This window comes from Siphateles boraxobius, unplaced genomic scaffold, assembly GCF_051911475.1.
Source record: "Siphateles boraxobius isolate OS27281-9 unplaced genomic scaffold, OSU_SipBor_1 24, whole genome shotgun sequence".
Taxonomy (NCBI): Eukaryota; Metazoa; Chordata; class Actinopteri; order Cypriniformes; family Leuciscidae; genus Siphateles; species Siphateles boraxobius.
Window position 1 is genome coordinate 8027748 of NW_027508855.1, and position 19112 is coordinate 8046859.

At 40.4% G+C, this 19112-nt stretch overlaps 1 protein-coding gene across 4 annotated transcripts in view; it reads left to right on the plus strand.

Annotated features, from left to right (window-relative positions):
* The window catches only part of plp1b (proteolipid protein 1b), a 14214-nt gene extending 282 nt beyond the window's left edge, over positions 1-13932 (plus strand). Inside the window, exons 2-8 of one of the 4 annotated variants that reach the window (XM_077241170.1) lie at positions 8174-8272; positions 10423-10609; positions 10695-10851; positions 11501-11675; positions 11746-11819; positions 11904-11969; positions 13039-13932. In XM_077241170.1, the coding sequence (XP_077097285.1) occupies positions 8269-8272; positions 10423-10609; positions 10695-10851; positions 11501-11675; positions 11746-11819; positions 11904-11969; positions 13039-13113 (738 nt within the window). In that variant the 5' untranslated portion in view covers positions 8174-8268 and the 3' untranslated portion in view covers positions 13114-13932. Of the gene's footprint in view, positions 1-8127; positions 8273-9591; positions 9840-10210; positions 10610-10694; positions 10852-11500; positions 11676-11745; positions 11820-11903; positions 11970-13038 lie in introns of those variants that run through there. The other 3 variants (XM_077241169.1, XM_077241168.1, XM_077241167.1) reach the window with 3 other exon arrangements.
* The last annotated feature ends 5180 nt before the right edge of the window (positions 13933-19112 follow it).

Genomic DNA, 19112 nt, shown 5'->3' on the forward strand with positions numbered 1-19112 from the left:
GACGCATTCAAGCCTTTTACAGCGCATTCAGGGCACATTCTCTCTGTCAGACTTTTATGCGTTCCATGGGAACTGACCCTGAGAAAACCTTAGAGCTACAGGAAAATCTTAACTAGATCAACAACAAAATATTTGTATTGGTATATTTCACACAAAATTGAAAATCTATTAGCCCATCTACTTACCACTAGGGCAGCGCTTTTCCATACAACTCTGCAATATAGGCCTAAGTCTATGGCCCAGTGGCATAAACAATCACAACAAGCTGCCATTTTTTTCAATCGCTAGGACACATTTCTCAATACTTAGACCATTTTTTCCCACACAGTTCTCCTAACCATCTTTTAACGTGGTAGGGTGGACTGACTACAGTTGAGACACTTTTTGCGTTTTGATTTTTCACACAAAAATAGATACTGAAAAGAAGTGAATTTCCACATGACATGCCACATGACATTTCATTAGCTTGTAGACTAAGATATTATCAATCAATAATACCCATAAGTAGTTTATATTTTCCAAAATTAGCTCATAAAAATAAGGTGCTTTTTGTCTCAACTGTACCCTATTGTGGTACAGTTGAGACAGTACCATGGTACAGTTGAGACACCCATTTTTAATGATGTAAAGGTAACGTACTCGGTTACCTAACGTAACCTCGGTTCTCTCTAGAAGAGGGAATGAGTATTGCGTAAGTTGCTTACGCTACGGGTAAAGTCATCTTTTCTCGAGATATGAAGCCAAAAATTATCCTTAATTTTGTATATATTGTCAACGCAGTGCAGCAGCTAGCAGACCTAGAGCAGGCTATCTCGCGTGCTCATTGGCTGCCCTGCGGCTACTGTAGCAGCCTACCACTGAGCCTGGTGTGACGTCACGCCCAGTGAGGACGCTTCGCGCCCTCTACGCGTCACAGCCCGCCAGAATGGGTGTAGCTTAGCATATAAAAGAGAGGCTCGGAGGCTGCTTCCCTGGTTTTCATCGACTGAAGCGAAAGTCGCTCGTGGCGCGAGCACGGCAGGTTACGCAATACTCGTTCCCTCTTCTAGAGAGAACTGAGGTTACGTTAGGTAACCGAGTACGTTCTCTTACGAGAGGTTCTCTCATATTGCGTAAGTTACTTACGCTACGGGAACCCCTTGTCAACGCTGTGCGCGCCAAGCATCCAATTCAGGAGTCCCAGGGAATGCCGGGGAACACAGATAAGCTGAAAACAGGCGGCCAGCAAGGCGGGCCAGCACATGTACATAATCACTAATAGGGAATACAGAGCGGCGTTGCCGGTCCATATAAAGCATATTAACCCATATAGTGCAGCTCAACCAGGAGAGCAAAAGACGTGTGAGAGTAGTCTGCGCATGATAACATCTGGGAAGAACGTACATCCCATTTACACAGACAAAAGTCTAGCCTGCAATGCGGGAACTTCCAGGTTATAGAACCTAACAAATGTGGACGGGGAGGCCCAGCCCGCCGCCACACAAATGTCATGAATTGAAATCCCACTGGACCAGGCCCACAACGAGGCCATGCCTCTAGTGGAATGAGCCCTGACGCCCAAAGGGCATTGCAGACTTTTAGATGCGTAAGCAGCTGCGATTGCGTACACTATCCATCTGGACAGGCTTTGTTTCGAGGCGGCGAGACCCTTGGTGCGCCCACCAAACAAAACAAAAAGCTGCTCCGAGCGCCTGAAAGGGGCGGAGCGCGTATTGTAAACCCTCAGCGCCCTGACAGGGCAGAGGAGATTAACATCGCTCTCGCTATCGGATGCTGGCAGAGCCGATAGTGAAATGACCTGCGCTACAAAGGGAGTGCCAATCACTTTAGGGACATAGCCATGTCTTGGCTTGAGGATGACTTTAGAGTCATTTGGTCCAAACTCAAGACACGCAGCGCTAACAGACAGCGCGTGTAAAACCCCAAACGTTTGACTGATGACAGAGGTGTCAGAAAAACGGTTTTGAGCGAGAGGTATTTTAGATCCACGGAATCTAACGGTTCAAAAGGATATGCTTTCAGGGCCTCTAGGACCAAAGAAAGATCCCACATAGGAACCGATGTGGGCCGCGGGGGATTCACCCTCCTGGCTCCTCTAAGGAAGAGGATGACAAGTTCGTTCCTTCCTATTGACTGGCCCCGCGTCGACTCAGCAAACGCTGCTACGGTCGCCACATAAACTTAAAGCGTAAAGGGGGACCTGCCCCTGTCCAACAGCTCTTGAAGGAAGCTAAGCAACCGCAAGACCCCACACGTTCGTGAGTCCAGACTTCTGTTGGCACACCATTTGGAGAACACAGACCATTTAGACGCGTAGAGGCGTCTCGTAGAGGGAGCTCTAGACTGCGTGATCGTATTCATAACTTCTTCTGGCAGGACAACGGGTATCTGTTGATTAACCATACGTGCAGAGACCAGCGCTCTGGATGGGGATGCCAGATTGAGCCGCGGGCTTGAGAGAGGAGATCTCTCCTGACCGGAATCGGCCAAGGGGCTGTATGTGACAGCCGCGTCAGCTCCGGGAACCAGATTTGGTTCTCCCACCACGGGGCTATAAGGAGCACCGAGTGGCGCGTTTCCCTGATTCTCTTGATAACCTGTGGCAACAATGAGAGCGGAGGGAAAGCATGCAGCAGGCGGTTGAGCCAGACTTGGGCCAGCGCGTCCTCATTCTTCGAGAAGAACATCGGGCAATGAGCGTTGTCTTTTGACGCAAAAAGGTCGACTTCCGCTTTGCCGAAAAGGCGCCATAGCAACTGGACTGTCTGGGGGTGCAGAGACCATTCCCCTGGGTGGAACGTTGTCCCTGGACAGTCTGTCTGGGCTGTCGTTCAGGTGGCCTGGCACATGCGCAGCTCTCAGCGAGCGCAGTGAGTGCTGAGACCAAACAAGGAGGCGTTATGTTAGATCGCAGAGGTTCCTGGCCCTGACGCCGCCCTGACAGTTCACGTAGGACATCACAGACATGTTGTCCGAGTGGACTAGAACACGCTGGTCCCGAATGAACGGGAGGAAGCGCCTCATCTCCAGACAGTTTATATGAAGGCGTTTCTCTCGGTCTGACCACAGGCCAAAGACGATCGCTGCCTTCGAAGACCGCGCCCCAACCCAAGTTGGAGGCATCCGTCAAGATGACCTTTCGATAAGAGACAGCTTCCATCATCACCCCCCCGCTGGTACCAGTCGGCCGCTAACCAGGACTGCAGAGCTGAAACGCAGCTCTGAGTCACTCTGATTCGTCTGCAGCCGGAAGCCCATGCTCGGTGAGGCACCCGAGCGTTCAGCCAGCATTGCAGCGGGCGCATATGCAGTAAGCCCAGCTGAAGCACTGCTGCAGCTGAGGCCATACAGCCCAGCATCCTCTGAAATGTTTACAGAGAAGCGATGCTGCCCTTCTGGAAAGACGCGGCCAGGTGTCGAACACGGCGCGCGCACTGTGTCAATAAACGAGCCGTCATAGCCACAGAGTCCAGTTCTATTCCCAGAAAGGAAACTAACTGACTAGGCAGTAAATAGCTCTTGGTCCAATTGACAGTGAGACCCAGGCTTTCCAGATGACTGAGGAGCACTGTTCTGTGAGATAAGAGTTCTATCTCTGACTGTGCCAAAATTAGCCAATCGTGCAAATAGTTCAGTATCCGCACACCCTGATTTCTCAAGGGATCGGAGCCGCGTCCATGCACTTTGTGAATGTACGGGGTGCTAAAGACAAGCCGAACGGCAGGACGGTGTATTGATATGCCTGACCGTCGAAGGCGAATCTCAAGAATGGCCTGTGACGGAGATTTATCTGAATCTGAAATGGGTGTGGCTCCTTCGGCGGTGAGCTGGTCGACGGCCTTAGAAAGGAGGCGCATGAGCTCTGCGTCCACGCCCTCCAGAGTTCGGCCGGATTCCTGGATCGAGGAGGAGGCCGAGTGATGAGAACCCGACCACTCCTCACTGTCCGAGGCCAGGATGGAACAGCTGTCACCTGTGGCGTCTCCTTCCGCTTCGTCACCTGAAGCGACGGCAGTGAGGGCCGAAGCCGGCAGCTGCGCATCTGGGAGGGGCGGAGAAGGAGAGAGAGAAGCTTGATGGAGGGGCTTCGGCGAGCGTTTCACTGTGACCTCAGGCTCCGGTGGTCTCTGAGAACGACGCTTCTTCTTGCGCGGTCCAGAAGAGGGCGGAGTGACAGCTTCAACATTGAAGGCCTCAACGGAAGATCCTCGCAATGGACGACCGGCTTCCTCAGACGCTTTCCTCTGCTTGCTGGTCGCTGGTTTCAACGGCGGCGGGTTCTCTCAGGATCCAGCGATGCGAAAAGCTTCGCTGAAGAGATGAAAAGAGGAAGCAGCCTCCGAGCCTCTCTTTTATACGCTAAGCCACACCCATTCTGGCGGGCTGTTACGCGTAGAGGGTGCGAAGCGTCCTCACTGGGCGTGACGTCACGCCAGGCTCAGTGGTAGGCTGCTGCAGTAGCCGCAGGGCAGCCAATGAGCACGCGAGATAGCCTGCTCTAGGTCTGCTAGCTGCTGCACTGCGTTGACAATATATACAAAATTAAGGATAATTTTTGGCTTCATATCTCGAGAAAAGATGACTTTACCCGTAGCGTAACCAACGTACGCAATACGAGAGAACCTCTCGTAAGAGAGCTAAACATTCATTGCAAATATAATAAATAAAGACAAATAAAGAAAATAACAATTGGGCAACATGTTTATTTATTCATCCATTTAAATTCATTAATTTTATTTAAGTTAGCACTGGTTAAAACATATAAAACAGGAACAATATATTTAATAAATTCATTACAGTTTTTTACAATCGCTATGACAATTTTTTCAATACTTTTAACAAATTTCCTAAACTCTTAACGCACCAACACACCTACAACACACAATTGGCAAAACAGTTACATTCATGCTCAAAATCACACATTGTAAACTAAACTCCAACACTAATTTTCAAAATACAATAATACACTATCAACAATACACTATGTCTACCAAAACACTGCAAATTTGCATGTCTCAAAATCAAATAATTTTTCAAAACACTAACATATGTTCTCGTCCATCAGGAAGATTTCATAGCACATTGTCATAAAAACACTAACATCAGATGGAATTACAGAAACTGCATTATTTTATATGTGCTGGTATGCCCTTATACAACAGACAGTATATTGTATTGATCATAGAGTAACTTCAGTTTCTTTTGAAGCCTCTCTTCAGTTTTGTTTTGTTGGGTTTAGGTCTTTTGCTGCAGAAATTCAATAAAAAAAGACCCATCTCAGAGTGCTTTATATAATGTACGGTTACTGTAATGAAAAAACGAAGACAGAGACAGAATTGCTGCAATAAATAAAATAAATTTATATATTTGCATAATTCAATCAGCTGTTTCTCAGTAACAATAGAATAAAATACAGGGGATATATCTGTGTTTCAATTCACAATACAAACAGCGGTTTACCTTGACTTTAGCCTGTAAGGTTAGGTTTAGAACATGGTGTTTTCTGTTCTGACATATAGTGTTAAAGCATTGGTAAATTTGCCAGTAAAAATCCATTGTTTTGGTCTTGTTTGAGCTTGTGTGTAAAAGAAGTTCAAGCATTTTAAATTTGTGTTAATTGTATGTATTTTGTGTTAAAGCAACAAGAAATGTGTTAATAGTATAGCTTACACAGATGGATGTAGTTCAAAATGTGTTAAGAGTTTAGGAAATTTGTTGAAAGTATTGAAAAATTTGTCATAGCGATTGTAAAAAACTGTAATGATACAGTCTAAATATCACAAATATAAAATTTTATTTTCATTTGCGTCCTTTGCTGGCTAATTACGACGTTAAACCTGTTATCATAACACCGAACAACTAAACAGTGTGTTTCCTAATAGAACTCCATACACCGCTGGCCACCTCGCACATTTCTCTAGATTTTGCAATGACCTTGCATGACACAATACCATGAAATATGCCAGTTTTTAGGCCACAGAATAACGTTTGTGATGATACCAGTTACGTTTAACAGTCACATAAGGATAATAAGCTATTCATTGTGGAGTGTGCATGGTGAACTGAAAGTCTTATCTTAGAAAAAAAACCTTTGGTGATATCTTTGGATCGGAGATGAGCCTGTTGTTCAAATTTCCCACAACCAAAGAGGACACTAATACACATGTGCACAGCAAAAATCACAACTTTTGCTTGCTGTGTACGCAAGTTATTTAAGGTGTCTCAACTGTACTCATGTCTCAACTGTACACAGTCTACCCTACAGCAGTTCATTTCACATTCAAAATGCACTAATACACCCCAAAACACTTAATCTATGTCTCTAAACAATTAATTATTCCATAACACATAACAAACGATTTCAACCAACAAACACACTTTGTCACTAAACCTAAAAAACACTAACAACCTTGCTTTTGTAAAGAAAATCTTACAAAACAAGAATGACACGCAGTACTGCTTATAATTAATCACTGCAGTAGTATTCATATTCCATGTTTACATTACAGTAGAAAATTATTCCTAAGTTTTCCCCTTTTGTATAGATGGTAATGAAATTGAAAGACTCACACTTGTGTAGGTGTCCACATACATCAAATTGTTTTGATAGTATTTAGGTTTAAAGATTCAGAATATATTTCAATATGGTATTACTGTAGAAATGTAGCAAATTTCTCTTATTCATTTAGGTTTTGAACTTAAGTTTAATAGTTTTGAAAAGTTGAGTAATGTTTGTGTCTGAGTGAGAAAAGAATTTATGTAACTTGAAAGATGTAGGCCTAGTCATTGAAAGCATTTTGTGCCAAAGCAATGTTAAGTGATCCACAGTTTAGCCCACATAGACTGATGTTGTGATCACTGTGTGAAGAGTTTTGAAAAAGTGCCTTAAGTATTGAGAAATGTGTCTTAGCGATTGTAAAAAAAACTGTAAGACTGTGTCTTAAGAACTAACTAGCAGTAAGCCGTGGGGAAATCCGACTTACTTTTTGGATACAAATTAAAAACACCTTTTAAGTTAAAAGATTATATAAGACTAGTCAAAGCAATTTATGCAATCGGCCCAAGGTTTGGCTATTATAATGTCAACATTTCTGAAAATATCCTCACTAATATAGTAAAATATGTTTAAAAAAAACATTTCAGTGGTCCTCGCATAAATAAGCCAAACAATGTTTTTCTATAAATCTTCTGATATGAGCAGGTTTTTGTGAAAGTTAGCAGTTTAGGTAATATCAACACTTGCCTATATAGAACCATCGCCTATTTGAGGTGTCCTCACTAATATGATAACACTTACAATTAAATTACACCTGTGTGTGTTAACATTTTTAACATTTTTAAGTGTGTTTACACACAAAAAATAAAGAATGGGTCTTTGACAGATCTTTTAATGGAGCGCACAACATTTCTTTCAAATCACACATAAGCCCCCATGCTTGCAAGTGTGTGAGTGTGTGTGTGTGTGTGTGTGTGTGTGTGTGTGTGTGTGTGTGTGTGTGTGTGTGTGTGTGTGTGTGTGTGTGCCTGCGTGTGCGTGTGTGCGTGTGTGTGTGTGTGTGTGTGTGTGTGTGTGTGTGTGTGTGTGTGTGTGTGTGTGTGTGTGTGTGTGTGTGTGAAAGAGAGTACTGTCTGTGTGTTCTTAATTCGGACAACTGTAGTATTGTATGGATGTAGTATTGAATCTTTTTGTCCCAAACTGACTCAGTCACACCGCCCTCATTTTGCTTCAAAATTTGTCTGTGTGTATACAAACTTAACCATATTTTGGAATCAAATTTGTACCTAGAAGTGAGTTGAATCTGACCATAACCTTTTTTTGGGGACATCCTACATTGTAAAAAAAAAAACATAATTAAAATGAAATCAATAACTGCGAAAATACAGAAAGTTAAGCAAATGTGTTTGTGTGTGTGTACACCGTTTATGTAGAACTTGTGAAGAGGCCAAACATAAGAGATACTAATGTTTGTGCATAAATGTTTAGGCCCATTTGTTCATCTTTATCATGAACATGAACATTTAGGATTCATTACACTGACACACACACAAAAACACTTACTCTTTATTTATCATGGCAGTGAAAGAGGGCACTGCATCTTTAAGATCTGCCCAATTGTGTGTGTGAGTGTGTTTGTTTGTGAGAGAGAGCAAAGGGGCTTGTTTATTGTTCCAGGGACAAAAGCGTGAGTGAGAATCATAAAAGCATCGAGAGATTAAACTACACGGCACATCAGAGAGACAGAGCGCGATACGCACACACATACTCACATGGGTAAGTCTACCTGAACTCACCTGAACCCATTATTAACCATGGCTATGATTTTCATAATTCTTCTCATATTTACTGGCAGAATTTGAATTGATTGTTCTGTCTGTGATTTGCATGTGATATTAGTTGTTTAGATAAATACATAGAAGTGTTTTAATGATCCTTGTTTTATGTAGTGTGTGTAAGATTAAGATGGCTTCTGATTGGTCAGAAGAAGCTTAGAAGCATCACTCCTGTACTTATGAAGGGGATATATGGTATTTAATGGATCCTAATTAATTAAAAAGGTTAGCTAATTGATTAACCAGCTGGCTCCGCTTTTGATTGGCTTAGACAGTTACTATGAGACGACCAGTAACCTCAGGAGACTCCAGCCAGAGGTCACATCAGGTCTTTAGGTCAAATATTCTCTTCTCCATGGGTGACTCCTGTACGGGCCAGTGCCAGTTTAAAAATAGGCATGAAGGGTTTACATGCATTGTAATATTTTGTACTTTTTGTTTTGTTTTGTTTTTGCAGTGGCTGGCAGTAGATTAGATGGACAAGAGCTTATCAGCCTTCTGCAGAATCACATTTTCAGTTTGAACTGTTACAGCAAATGTCTCATTGTCTGCTCAAACCTAGGGATAGGTCTTCCAAACTTGTTGTTCTTTCTTCTTCAAAACACAAAGGAACACTGGTGTCGAAACAACATTGGACCCCAACGACTTTTCTTTGTATGGACAAAAAGTAAATAAACTGAATTTCAAAGTATGTTCTTTTGTGTTACACAGAAGAAATAAGGTATACAGGTTTGGAACGACATGAGGGTGATATGACAGAAAATTATGAAATTATGAGAAAATTATGACAGAATGTTAATTTTTAGGTAAACTATCCCATTTAAGTTCATTTAAGACCCAAAAGCATTTCAACATTCTCAAACAGAGGGTGTGATGAATATATGTCTTTCGTATAGTAATCAGATTATTGTGAGTGTCAGGCATTTTTGACGTTTGTTGAGAAGATAATATAGAACAGTCTAAAAAGAGTGTAAAAGGATGACCTGCCATGATCCCAATTGTAACCCCAGTGGTGTCAGTATGTGTCTGTCTGTGCCGCTATGGGTGGAAATGCAATGACGCACTCCACTGCTGAGGCCTGTGAGTGTGTGTGTTTGTTCACAATGATACGTTTTGTTGTTAAAACAAAAGCCATTATGACTGTCACAAGTGCTTCTTTTTCTAGCCACAAAACCTCAAACACACATGAAAACGCACCCCCATACCCCCCCCCCCCCCAATCTCACCCTGACACCAGGCTACTCAGGCAAGAGAGAAAGAGAGAGGGAGGGAGGGAAAGAAGGAGAAAAAGAAGGGAGGGAGGGAGAGGAGCAGCTTAAGCGATGCGTTTTTTTCTTCCTTGAGGTGGACAGAGGAGTGTATCTGAAGAAAGAAAGAGAAATTAGAGCAAAAGAGGACAGAAATCTCTGTGGAGTGGACAAGCGTCTTCGCGGCTCTCTCCTGGTGTGGGTTCGGCTCAGCAGTGTCCATGTTTCCAGTGAAACAGCCGTGGTTGTGTAAAGCGCTAGGTGACCCGGGGCGCATCATCTTCTCTCACACACTGGGGACTGCAGAACTTCATAGCTGAGCCTTCTGCCGCTTATTGTTTGGCTTCTTTTCGTTAAATTGCTTTATTATTAGATATAGTTGTTTTGCCTGTTAAATTTTTTGGTGCATATAGCGCATATTCGTCCTTTTTTTTCTCTCAAAGTTTGCTTTCTTTCTTTCAGGTTTTTGTAATTTGGGTTTCTTTTTGTGGTTCGAGATTTCGAGCAGGGCTTTTTGATTGCCTGCATTTAAGCTTGTTCATTTTTGATTCCAGGATACACTGACTGTTTAAAAGTGTGTGCATGTGTCAGTCAGATAGATCACATCGTGTATGTGTGTGCATGTTTTTTTGTGTCCTTGACTTACTGTAGGCCAACAAACTCTTAAAAGAGTTAAAAGAGTTTGTATTAAGTGTGTATGCTCATTTATAGGTCAGCGGTGAGCTTTTCGAGATGATCATGAGTGCGCTTGTGTACTGTTAGAATAGAGTGTGTGTATAAATGTGTGTGTGTATTGTGTGTGCTGCATGTGCAGTGTGTGTGTTGATATATCACTCACCTACAGGTTGCTATGACTGCTGCATCCGCTGCCTGGGCGCCGTGCCCTACACCAGCCTGCTGGCCACCCTGCTCTGCTACACCGGTGTGGCACTCTTCTGTGGGGGAGGGCATGAGGCGCTCACTCACACTCACACATTCATAGAGCTCTACTTCGCAAGGGACGTCCAGGATTTCATTGTGCTGGCAGACTTGTGAGTGATTGTCTTTCTCTTTCTTTTTGTGATTGTGGGTCTGTTTTTGATTGTTTGTGACATTGTTCCATATTTTGTGTTTCAGTATAAAATATTTCCAGTATGTGATCTACGGTCTGGCCTCCTTCTTTTTCCTCTATGGATTGTTGCTGTTGGCTGAAGGTTTTTACACCACCAGTGCAGTAAAGCAGACGTTCGGAGAATTCAGGAGCACCCAGTTCGGGCGCGGCCTCAGCCTGACTGTGAGTGTGTGTGTGTGTGTGCGTGTGTGTGTGAGATTGTTTTTGAATTTTGTGGTCACTGGTCCCTTTGCATCTTTCTTGATAATGAAATATTAGGGTATGGAAAGGAAATAAAAAGGAATGAATATATATAACATTTTATATAACAAAAACTATTAATAATATGTTATATATTTTTTTATATAGCTATTAATTGTTATTATTTAACCCATAGGAATTTCTGTATTTAGTGTGCTTTGTTAAGTTATGCTCAGCCCTTCAGAAAGTATTTCCTTCAGCTTAAAATGACATTTTGAAAATGTGATATCTATAAAATGATTTGCAAAACTACTTTTGTATTGATAATAAATCCTACTATCACAAATGAATGGAGAAGTCATGGAAAAATCATGGAGAATCTTAGGTCAGAAAGTGTGGGAACAGTAAAATACACACCAGCTAGATCACTATTTCATCCAACTGCAGCTTGATTGTTGTATCTAAACTCCCTGATAACCTATGAGCAGTTGATTTAGTCTGATTTAGTCTTTTTATTTTGTTTGTATCTGGACTGTTTAAACAGTTTAGGTGCTATATAAATCAAGATTTACTTGCTTTTGTTCATGCTTGTTATGTTGCAATGATCTTATTATCTGTCTTTCTCGATCAGCTGATAATCCTGACATACATTCTAGCGGTGATCTGGCTGGTTGTCTTTGGCTTCACTGCCGTTCCCGTGCTCTTCTTCATTAATATGAAAAGCTCCTGTCACAAAGTCAACATTCTGGCGGAAACCACCTTGTTCAACCAGCAATCAAGAGTCTGCATGGATGCACGGATGTATGGTACGTCTGCACCCATGCGTGTGTGAATCTGTGTGTGTTCATGATCATGATGTCTGTTTTTTCTATGTAGGGTTTCTTCCCTGGAATGCTGTGCCCGGGATTGTTTGTGGAAATACACTGGCCAACATCTGCAAAACCCCAGAGGTTAGATGATTATAGTCCTGGACAAACACACATACTCAGAGTTTCAAGAGATCATATCACTTATATCCCTTTTCATGTTTCCAGTTCCACATGACCTATGACCTTTACATCTGTGCATTTGCTGGAGCAGTAATCACCCTTCTTGCCCTGGTTAGTGATCTCATATTCTACACATGTGAAATTTAAAGTAATTTATATTTACTTTGGAAGATGTTTTGTGCAAGGTCATAGTGGTTAACTGGTTCCTTCTTCAAGGGCCTCCTTGCTTTGCATTCATTATTAATTGGTAAATCCACCTCAGAATACTGAGAACAAAAACAGGTAATTTACACACATTTTGATTATTATATTTACACATTTATTTATGTATATTGACAAACTTCCATTGCCATCGAATTTGGATTGTATTCTTTGAGGTCAGATTGCAGAGCTGTCAAACAGCATGAAGTTCATTACTGAAGTACAGCAAGGGAATGTTTAGTTTACAATTATTATCTGACCTCTCTGTTACTGACAGATCCCCAGGGTCTCTACTCCCTTTCCTGTGTTTTTGGCAGCAGTTATTTCTCAGGCTTTATCTAATGAGAATCATTGAGCACTAACTATCGGGACAGCCCTCAGTCATGCTGAGGATCACAGTGAGATTGATGCAAACATGTAATAAGTAGAAAATTGCAGTTTCAATGGCCCCCAAAAAGTATTTAGACACTTAAGCTACACTTAAATTCTCCATTAGATACTGTATGTGCCATCTGCAAATAAATGCACATTTCTTTTGTGAAATGTTTTGCTTGAATATGTGCCTTTATGATATATAAGATTTAATTATTAGCTATGCCAGATGGTAAACAATAATAACTGCATTAACAAACTTTCACTACCTTTTCAAGGAATCAAGTCCTGAATTTATCTTGAGCAAGGGACTTAAATCCCAGTTGCTTTAAGTGATTGTTCCTCTAAAATATTAGTACTGTACGCTGCTACGGACGAGATTGTAAATAAATGCTGCAGTATGATGTGATATTAGAATCACATGCCTTTCCTGATGTTTCTAGTACAGTGAGTGTCAAAGGGATATAAACACTAATGTCACAAAACTTCAGATTTCCTCTTTTGCAGAGGAACAGTAGTCAGTGTATAGTCAGTAGTCTTTGCAGAAGTCAGTGACACCTTCTGATCAGACATATGGGTTGTTCTTTACTTTTCTTCCTTTTTCTAGTTCATTTACGTGGTTGCCACCACCTACAACTACGCTATTCTAAGATTTCTCGGAAGGAAGGGAATCCGTTGCTAAGTTCGGTGTTGCTAGGCCCGCTTTCCTGTTGCCTGTTGCAGTGGTGTCATCACTGTGGCCCTTGAGGAAACACAAGAGAGTGCCATGAAGCCCCTGCAGAGGTCTATCATACAGAGCACAACACACACCAGTTTCATGAGACGAATAAGTACAAACCTCACTAAAGAACACAGATTAATGAAAAAATATATATTGAAGCTCTATACATAAAAGCACAAACTACTGTACTGTAGATCTCTGGAGGAGTGGAATCTAGCTTCTCTATTTCTTCATTTTTCTCTTCTCTCTGTGTCTTTATCACACACACATTATCATACCGCTCTTCTTTCTCTCACGGCCATTTATTCATTTTAATAATTGTATTCATTGAGCTTCATGGTCATGTTAATGTCTTGCAGTTTGCTAGGATTTTAGCTTCTCTCTCTCACACGTTTCATCTTTTTGAGAGAGTTTGACTTGTTTCCTCAGTCAGTTGTTGGTTTATATTCTGAGACACACAGAGAAACAGCACTGAAGTGAGCAGATTTCTTTCTGTCAATTTGAATTCAGTATTTACAGACACTCTTAGTGTCAGTCAGTGTGTATTTGTTGTATATTTTTGACTAACTGTGGCAATATGCTGAACCTGTTCAATGATGGTGCTCGATCAAAGGAACTAATGTTTTTTTTATTGTTCTAACTCATTTTAGAAAACTACAAATATTTATACAGTCAGATTGATAACTAAATGATTAATAATAATGTAAACTGAAATGAATTTATGTAAAATTGTGTGTTGAATTCAAAGAAACTCATGCAATAAACTTTAATGAAAGTTGACGATCAGTTTTGTCAATTCTTCTTACAGTTACAGATCACATCTAGAGAGGATATTAAAATAAAATTGAAACTGAATTGTTAGAAGAAGATGAGGAACATGTTGATCAGAGAGAGAGAGAGAGAGAGAGAGAGAGAGAGAGAGAGAGAGAGAGAGAGAGAGAGAGAGAGAGAGAGAGAGAGAGAGAGAGAGAGAGAGAGAGAGAGAGAGAGAGAGAGAGAGAGAGAGAGAGAGAGAGAGAGAGAGAGACTTTATTAAGCCCCAAGGGTAATTTTTATATACGGTATATATATTTATATATATATATGTGTGTGTGTGTGTGTGTGTGTGTGTGTGTATGAAGACATGCACACACAGCAATGATCATTTACAGAAAATGTTGTATTCATATGCACTAAACCTACGACAGCATTTCCATCGCTGGTGAAGTTTATTTTAAATAAGTGCTAAATTAAAGCAAACTTAGTGGCAGACTCTGAGTTGAGCTTTGTTGTAAGTTGTAGTCCAGTCGGTGGCTGTGGGGATGAATCATCAGAGATAGAAGATTTGATCAAAGCATCTCTCGCAGAGGACTTTCCCAGCGTAGTGGAACATAGATGAGGAGAGATCACCCAGAGGACTGCAGCAGCCATTACACTAAAACACACAGACAAAACATTACTGATCACACGGCAGCACACCTTATTGCTGTGGATGGTCATAGGAAAAATTAATTCATTGGATACTGGATATATTGAAAATTCTCATCATTTAATCACCGTCATGCTGTCTCAGATGTATATGACTTTCTTCAGAAAAACACAAACAAATAAAAATAAAAATTCCATCTCTGCGTCCATATAAAGCTAGTGTACAGGTTGACTCTTTAAAAATCATGATGAACACGATGGTAGGCCTAATCCGCAGTTGATAAATTGTCTTCGGCCGTTTATGCCAAGCGTGAACTCGAACCAGAATATGACACATGGCTGGAAGCAAGAGTTTATAGCAAATCTTGTTCTGCTTTAGAATACATTTATTAATCCACTGTGGTTGTGTAGATTACCATCATGTTCACTTTGTGTGGTTTTTGAAGCATCAACTTTGGAGGTCCCATACACTTTCATTAAATGGACTCATAGAGATGGATTATTTTTCTAAAAATATTTGTTTTTTCATCTGAAGAAAGTCTGGGACAGCATGAAGTTGAGTAAATGCGTTTTTTAATATATATATAGTGTAGTCCCATGGACTATTTTAAAAATGTCATCACTACCTTTCTGGGCCTTGAAAATTGTTATAATGTTGCAGTCTATGGGGGTCAGAAAGCTCTCGAATTTCATCAAAAATATCTTCATTTGTGTTCTGAAGATGAACGAAGGTCTTATGGGTTTGGAACGACATGAGGGTGAGTAATTAATAGTGATCGACCGATATTGATTTTTATAACCGATACCGATACAGATTATTTGCATGTGTATGTGCCCGATAACCGATATGCAGAACCGATATTTATTTACTGTTATACTTCTGTTTTGGCACAATTATTACAACACAAATGAACTGAACAAACCATTTTATTTATAACAATCACTCCCTCCTTGCATACAAAAAAAAAACCTTTATATTTATACACAAATAAATAGAGGGGTCTGAGTCTAAAAAATAAAGCACAAAAACTATTCTAACATATTTGGATATGTTTATTTGTTTTCATAAATGGTAAACTAATCAAATTACAATAAAAACATTTATATTATTACATTATATAATTTATATCTAAATTATACATATCATTTATAAGCATCAGCAGCAACAATGTTAACAATAGGCAAAATAAATGTTAAAAGTCTAATGTTTTCATATGGAAAAAATAATTGACAGGGGAGTCATATCACCTTTGCAGAAATGTAATTCATTTTAAACAGTTTTAGAAGGTTTATGTGCCGTTTAATAGGTTTAAACTAAGAGTGAGGAATAATTCACTGGGTAATATTAATTCACTGCATAATATTAGCTGGAATAGCCTATAACATCAGGAAAGTAACAAACAAAACAGCATATACATCATTGCATTTTCCAACTAGTATGTTATTAATTATTATTAATATTTTTGTCGGTCTAGATCATGAAATGCTTTATGACAAAGTGCTGTTTATCTATGCATTTACACATAACTATAACATTAGGCTATACGTTACTCAACCGCGATCGCGCGTGCAGATAATAAATAATTAATTTCCACAAAGCGGTAAATTTAGATGTGTATTAGCGAAATAATTGCTATGTAGTAAATGATAATATAATCTAGGGTGTTTAAACAAGACAATCTTGTCAAAAGTTTCATTCAGTGGCCGTGCTTGAGCATTCCTGATCATCAACCCAGTGAGTGCTCAGCAATATGAACAAACTTTTTTTTCGAGACTAATGGTGAGCAAATACAACAGATAGAGAATTAAATTCAGCGCTTTTATTTTCAACATGCACTCATTCATGTCTGTTTTATTTAATTCATGTAAAGTTACGTCTTTATTGGGGAAGGACATGACGGATTACGCTACGTGGCTCAATGAGTTCGTCTCAATTTTTTAGAACCAAGCTGCATAAATAAACTATATCAGGCATTTATGTCTCAAATCTCATTTCTGCATGCATGTCTCTTATGTTAAATAAAGTTGAATAATTAAAGCAAAGCAAGTAGAACATATACTTTACCTGTGCACAGAGTTGTTATTGACTGATCTCCTCAGACGCGGGGTGCAATGGCGGAATTCTCAAAACGGCCACAAGATGGCGCCGTTTATCGGAAAATCCGATATTACAAAACCGATTCCCGATTATGGGAAAATGCTTAAATATCGGGAAAAATATTGGTAAACCGATACATCGGTCGATCACTATTAATTAATAACAGAATTTTTATTTTTGGGTGAACTAACCCTTTAATGTGTCTCCTGTGACCACTTTTGCAGAGAATCCTCTCTTATTTCGTGGTGCAGAAACAACTCAATATCAGCGTCCGTTTTCGGGCCTTCTCGCTTAGGTCTCTAGTGCTTAGGAACGTGGGTTCTAAAGCTCTTGCCTGATCATAACCCTTCTTATTTTCAATGACCTTTTTCTCTTTTGTAATGTCCCTCAGCCATCTCTTTTTCTACAGTCTTTCTTCAAATCTCCCTCTTGCTCACTCTCTCTCCTCCCCCATCATGAGTGTTCATGCCCTCTACTGCTGATTGGCTACAAGTGTGTTTTGGAGCTCGTTACAATCCACTTTCAACAGCGTTTCTTAGAAATCGCTTACTCCACCTTTAATACCAGGTGGAAATAAATAGACAACGTTCAGATGAAAACAACTTTGAGGAAGGTTGAGACATTGACTTCTGAGCCTGGTTCAGTTTTGAGGAAGAAGAGATTTAAAAAGTAAACCTTGAAACAATCCGGATGGCAGCAAATGTCAGGAATGTTGACGGTAATTTTCACACTTCCATTTAAGGGCAGCTTGCAGAAGGAACACATGGTTTTACCTTTCACACTGCAAAGGGAGACATACACAGATACACAGACGTCTTATTAAGAATAAAACTGTGTTGAATACTAATACTAATATATTAAACTTTATTGTCAAAATAAATGCAATTATTTAGTGAGACAGGTCACACTTAATTTGACAGTGTTGATGTGTTTACATAAGTACTGCTTTATACTGATAAACTATATACTTACAGTGTTACAGTTTGTGTAACTAATGTCTAATTATATAATTTAATATTACTGCTATAGAAATCAATTAAATAAAAATGTAATATAACACATACTCTAGCATAAAGTAGCCAATAACTTTTTCTAATTTTCATATGTGATTCCTCTTTCTGATTCCCTAGAGCCACTGATTTAATTTAATGGACACTGATTTAATTGACTTAAGGATACATTAAAATAAAAATGGCGTTTTTTTAAAAATACATTTATCGTACAATTTTCTTACCACTGCCTATGAGCCAATATAGGTCAACACATGTTATATCAAAATGAAAATGGTGTTGCATAAACGACTGACTTACTTCAATCCAGCTTCACTGTTCAGTCTCTGGTGCTCTGCTGGGGCTTCCACAACAGGCTCTTCTGTTGGTTCTGTAGTTGGAGTTTTTAGAGCAGATACAAGTGAAAGTTCCCCATGATTACTTGGAGGCTGGTTTTCTGCTTGTCTGGGTTTCAGTGGAGTCTCTACTACAGGTGCATGTGCTGTTATGAGTTGTTCCACTGGACTGTCTTCTTTTTTCTCTGTGGTCTGCGCACCTGAGGGTTTCGATGGATTCTCATTTAGAGTTTTGGTTGTTATCTCATGCAGTGCTCCACTGGATTGCCTTTGATCTATTGAAACTTCTTCAACTGTTTTCTTCCCTGTTACCTCTACAGCAGTGTCTGCAGGTGTCTTCAACAGTTCCTCTACAGATTTGACTGTAGGTTTCTCCACTACGTCCTTTTTAAGAGCGTCTGCAGGTGTCTTCAACAGTTCCTCTACAAGTTTGACTATAGGTTTCTCCACAACGTCCTTTTTAAGAGCATCTGCAGGTGTCTTCAACGGTTCCTCTACAGGTTTGACTATAGGTTTCTCCACTACGTCCTTTTTAAGAGCGTCTGCAGGTGTCTTCAACGGCTCCTCTACAGGTTTGACTATAGGTTTCTCCACTATGTCCTTTTTAAGAGCATCTGCAGGTGTCTTCAATGGTTCCTCTTCAGGTTTGACTGTAGGTTTCTCCACTACATCCTTTTTAAGAGCATCTGCAGGTGTCTTCAATGGGTTCTCTACAGGTTTGACTATAGGTTTCTCCACAACATCCTTTTTAAGAGCATCCACAGGTGTCTTCAACGGTTCCTCTACAGGTTTGACTATAGGTTTCTCCACTACGTCCTTTTTAAGAGCGTCTGCAGGTGTCTTCAACAGTTCCTCTACAGGTTTGACTATAGGTTTCTCCACAACGTCCTTTATAAGAGCATCTGCAGGTGTCTTCAACGGTTCCTCTACAGGTTTGAATATAGGTTTCTCCACTACGTCCTTTTTAAGAGCGTCTGCAGGTGTCTTCAACGGTTCCTCTACAGGTTTGACTATAGGTTTCTCCACTATGTCCTTTTTAAGAGCATCTGCAGGTGTCTTCAATGGGTTCTCTACAGGTTTGACTATAGGTTTCTCCACTACGTCCTTTTT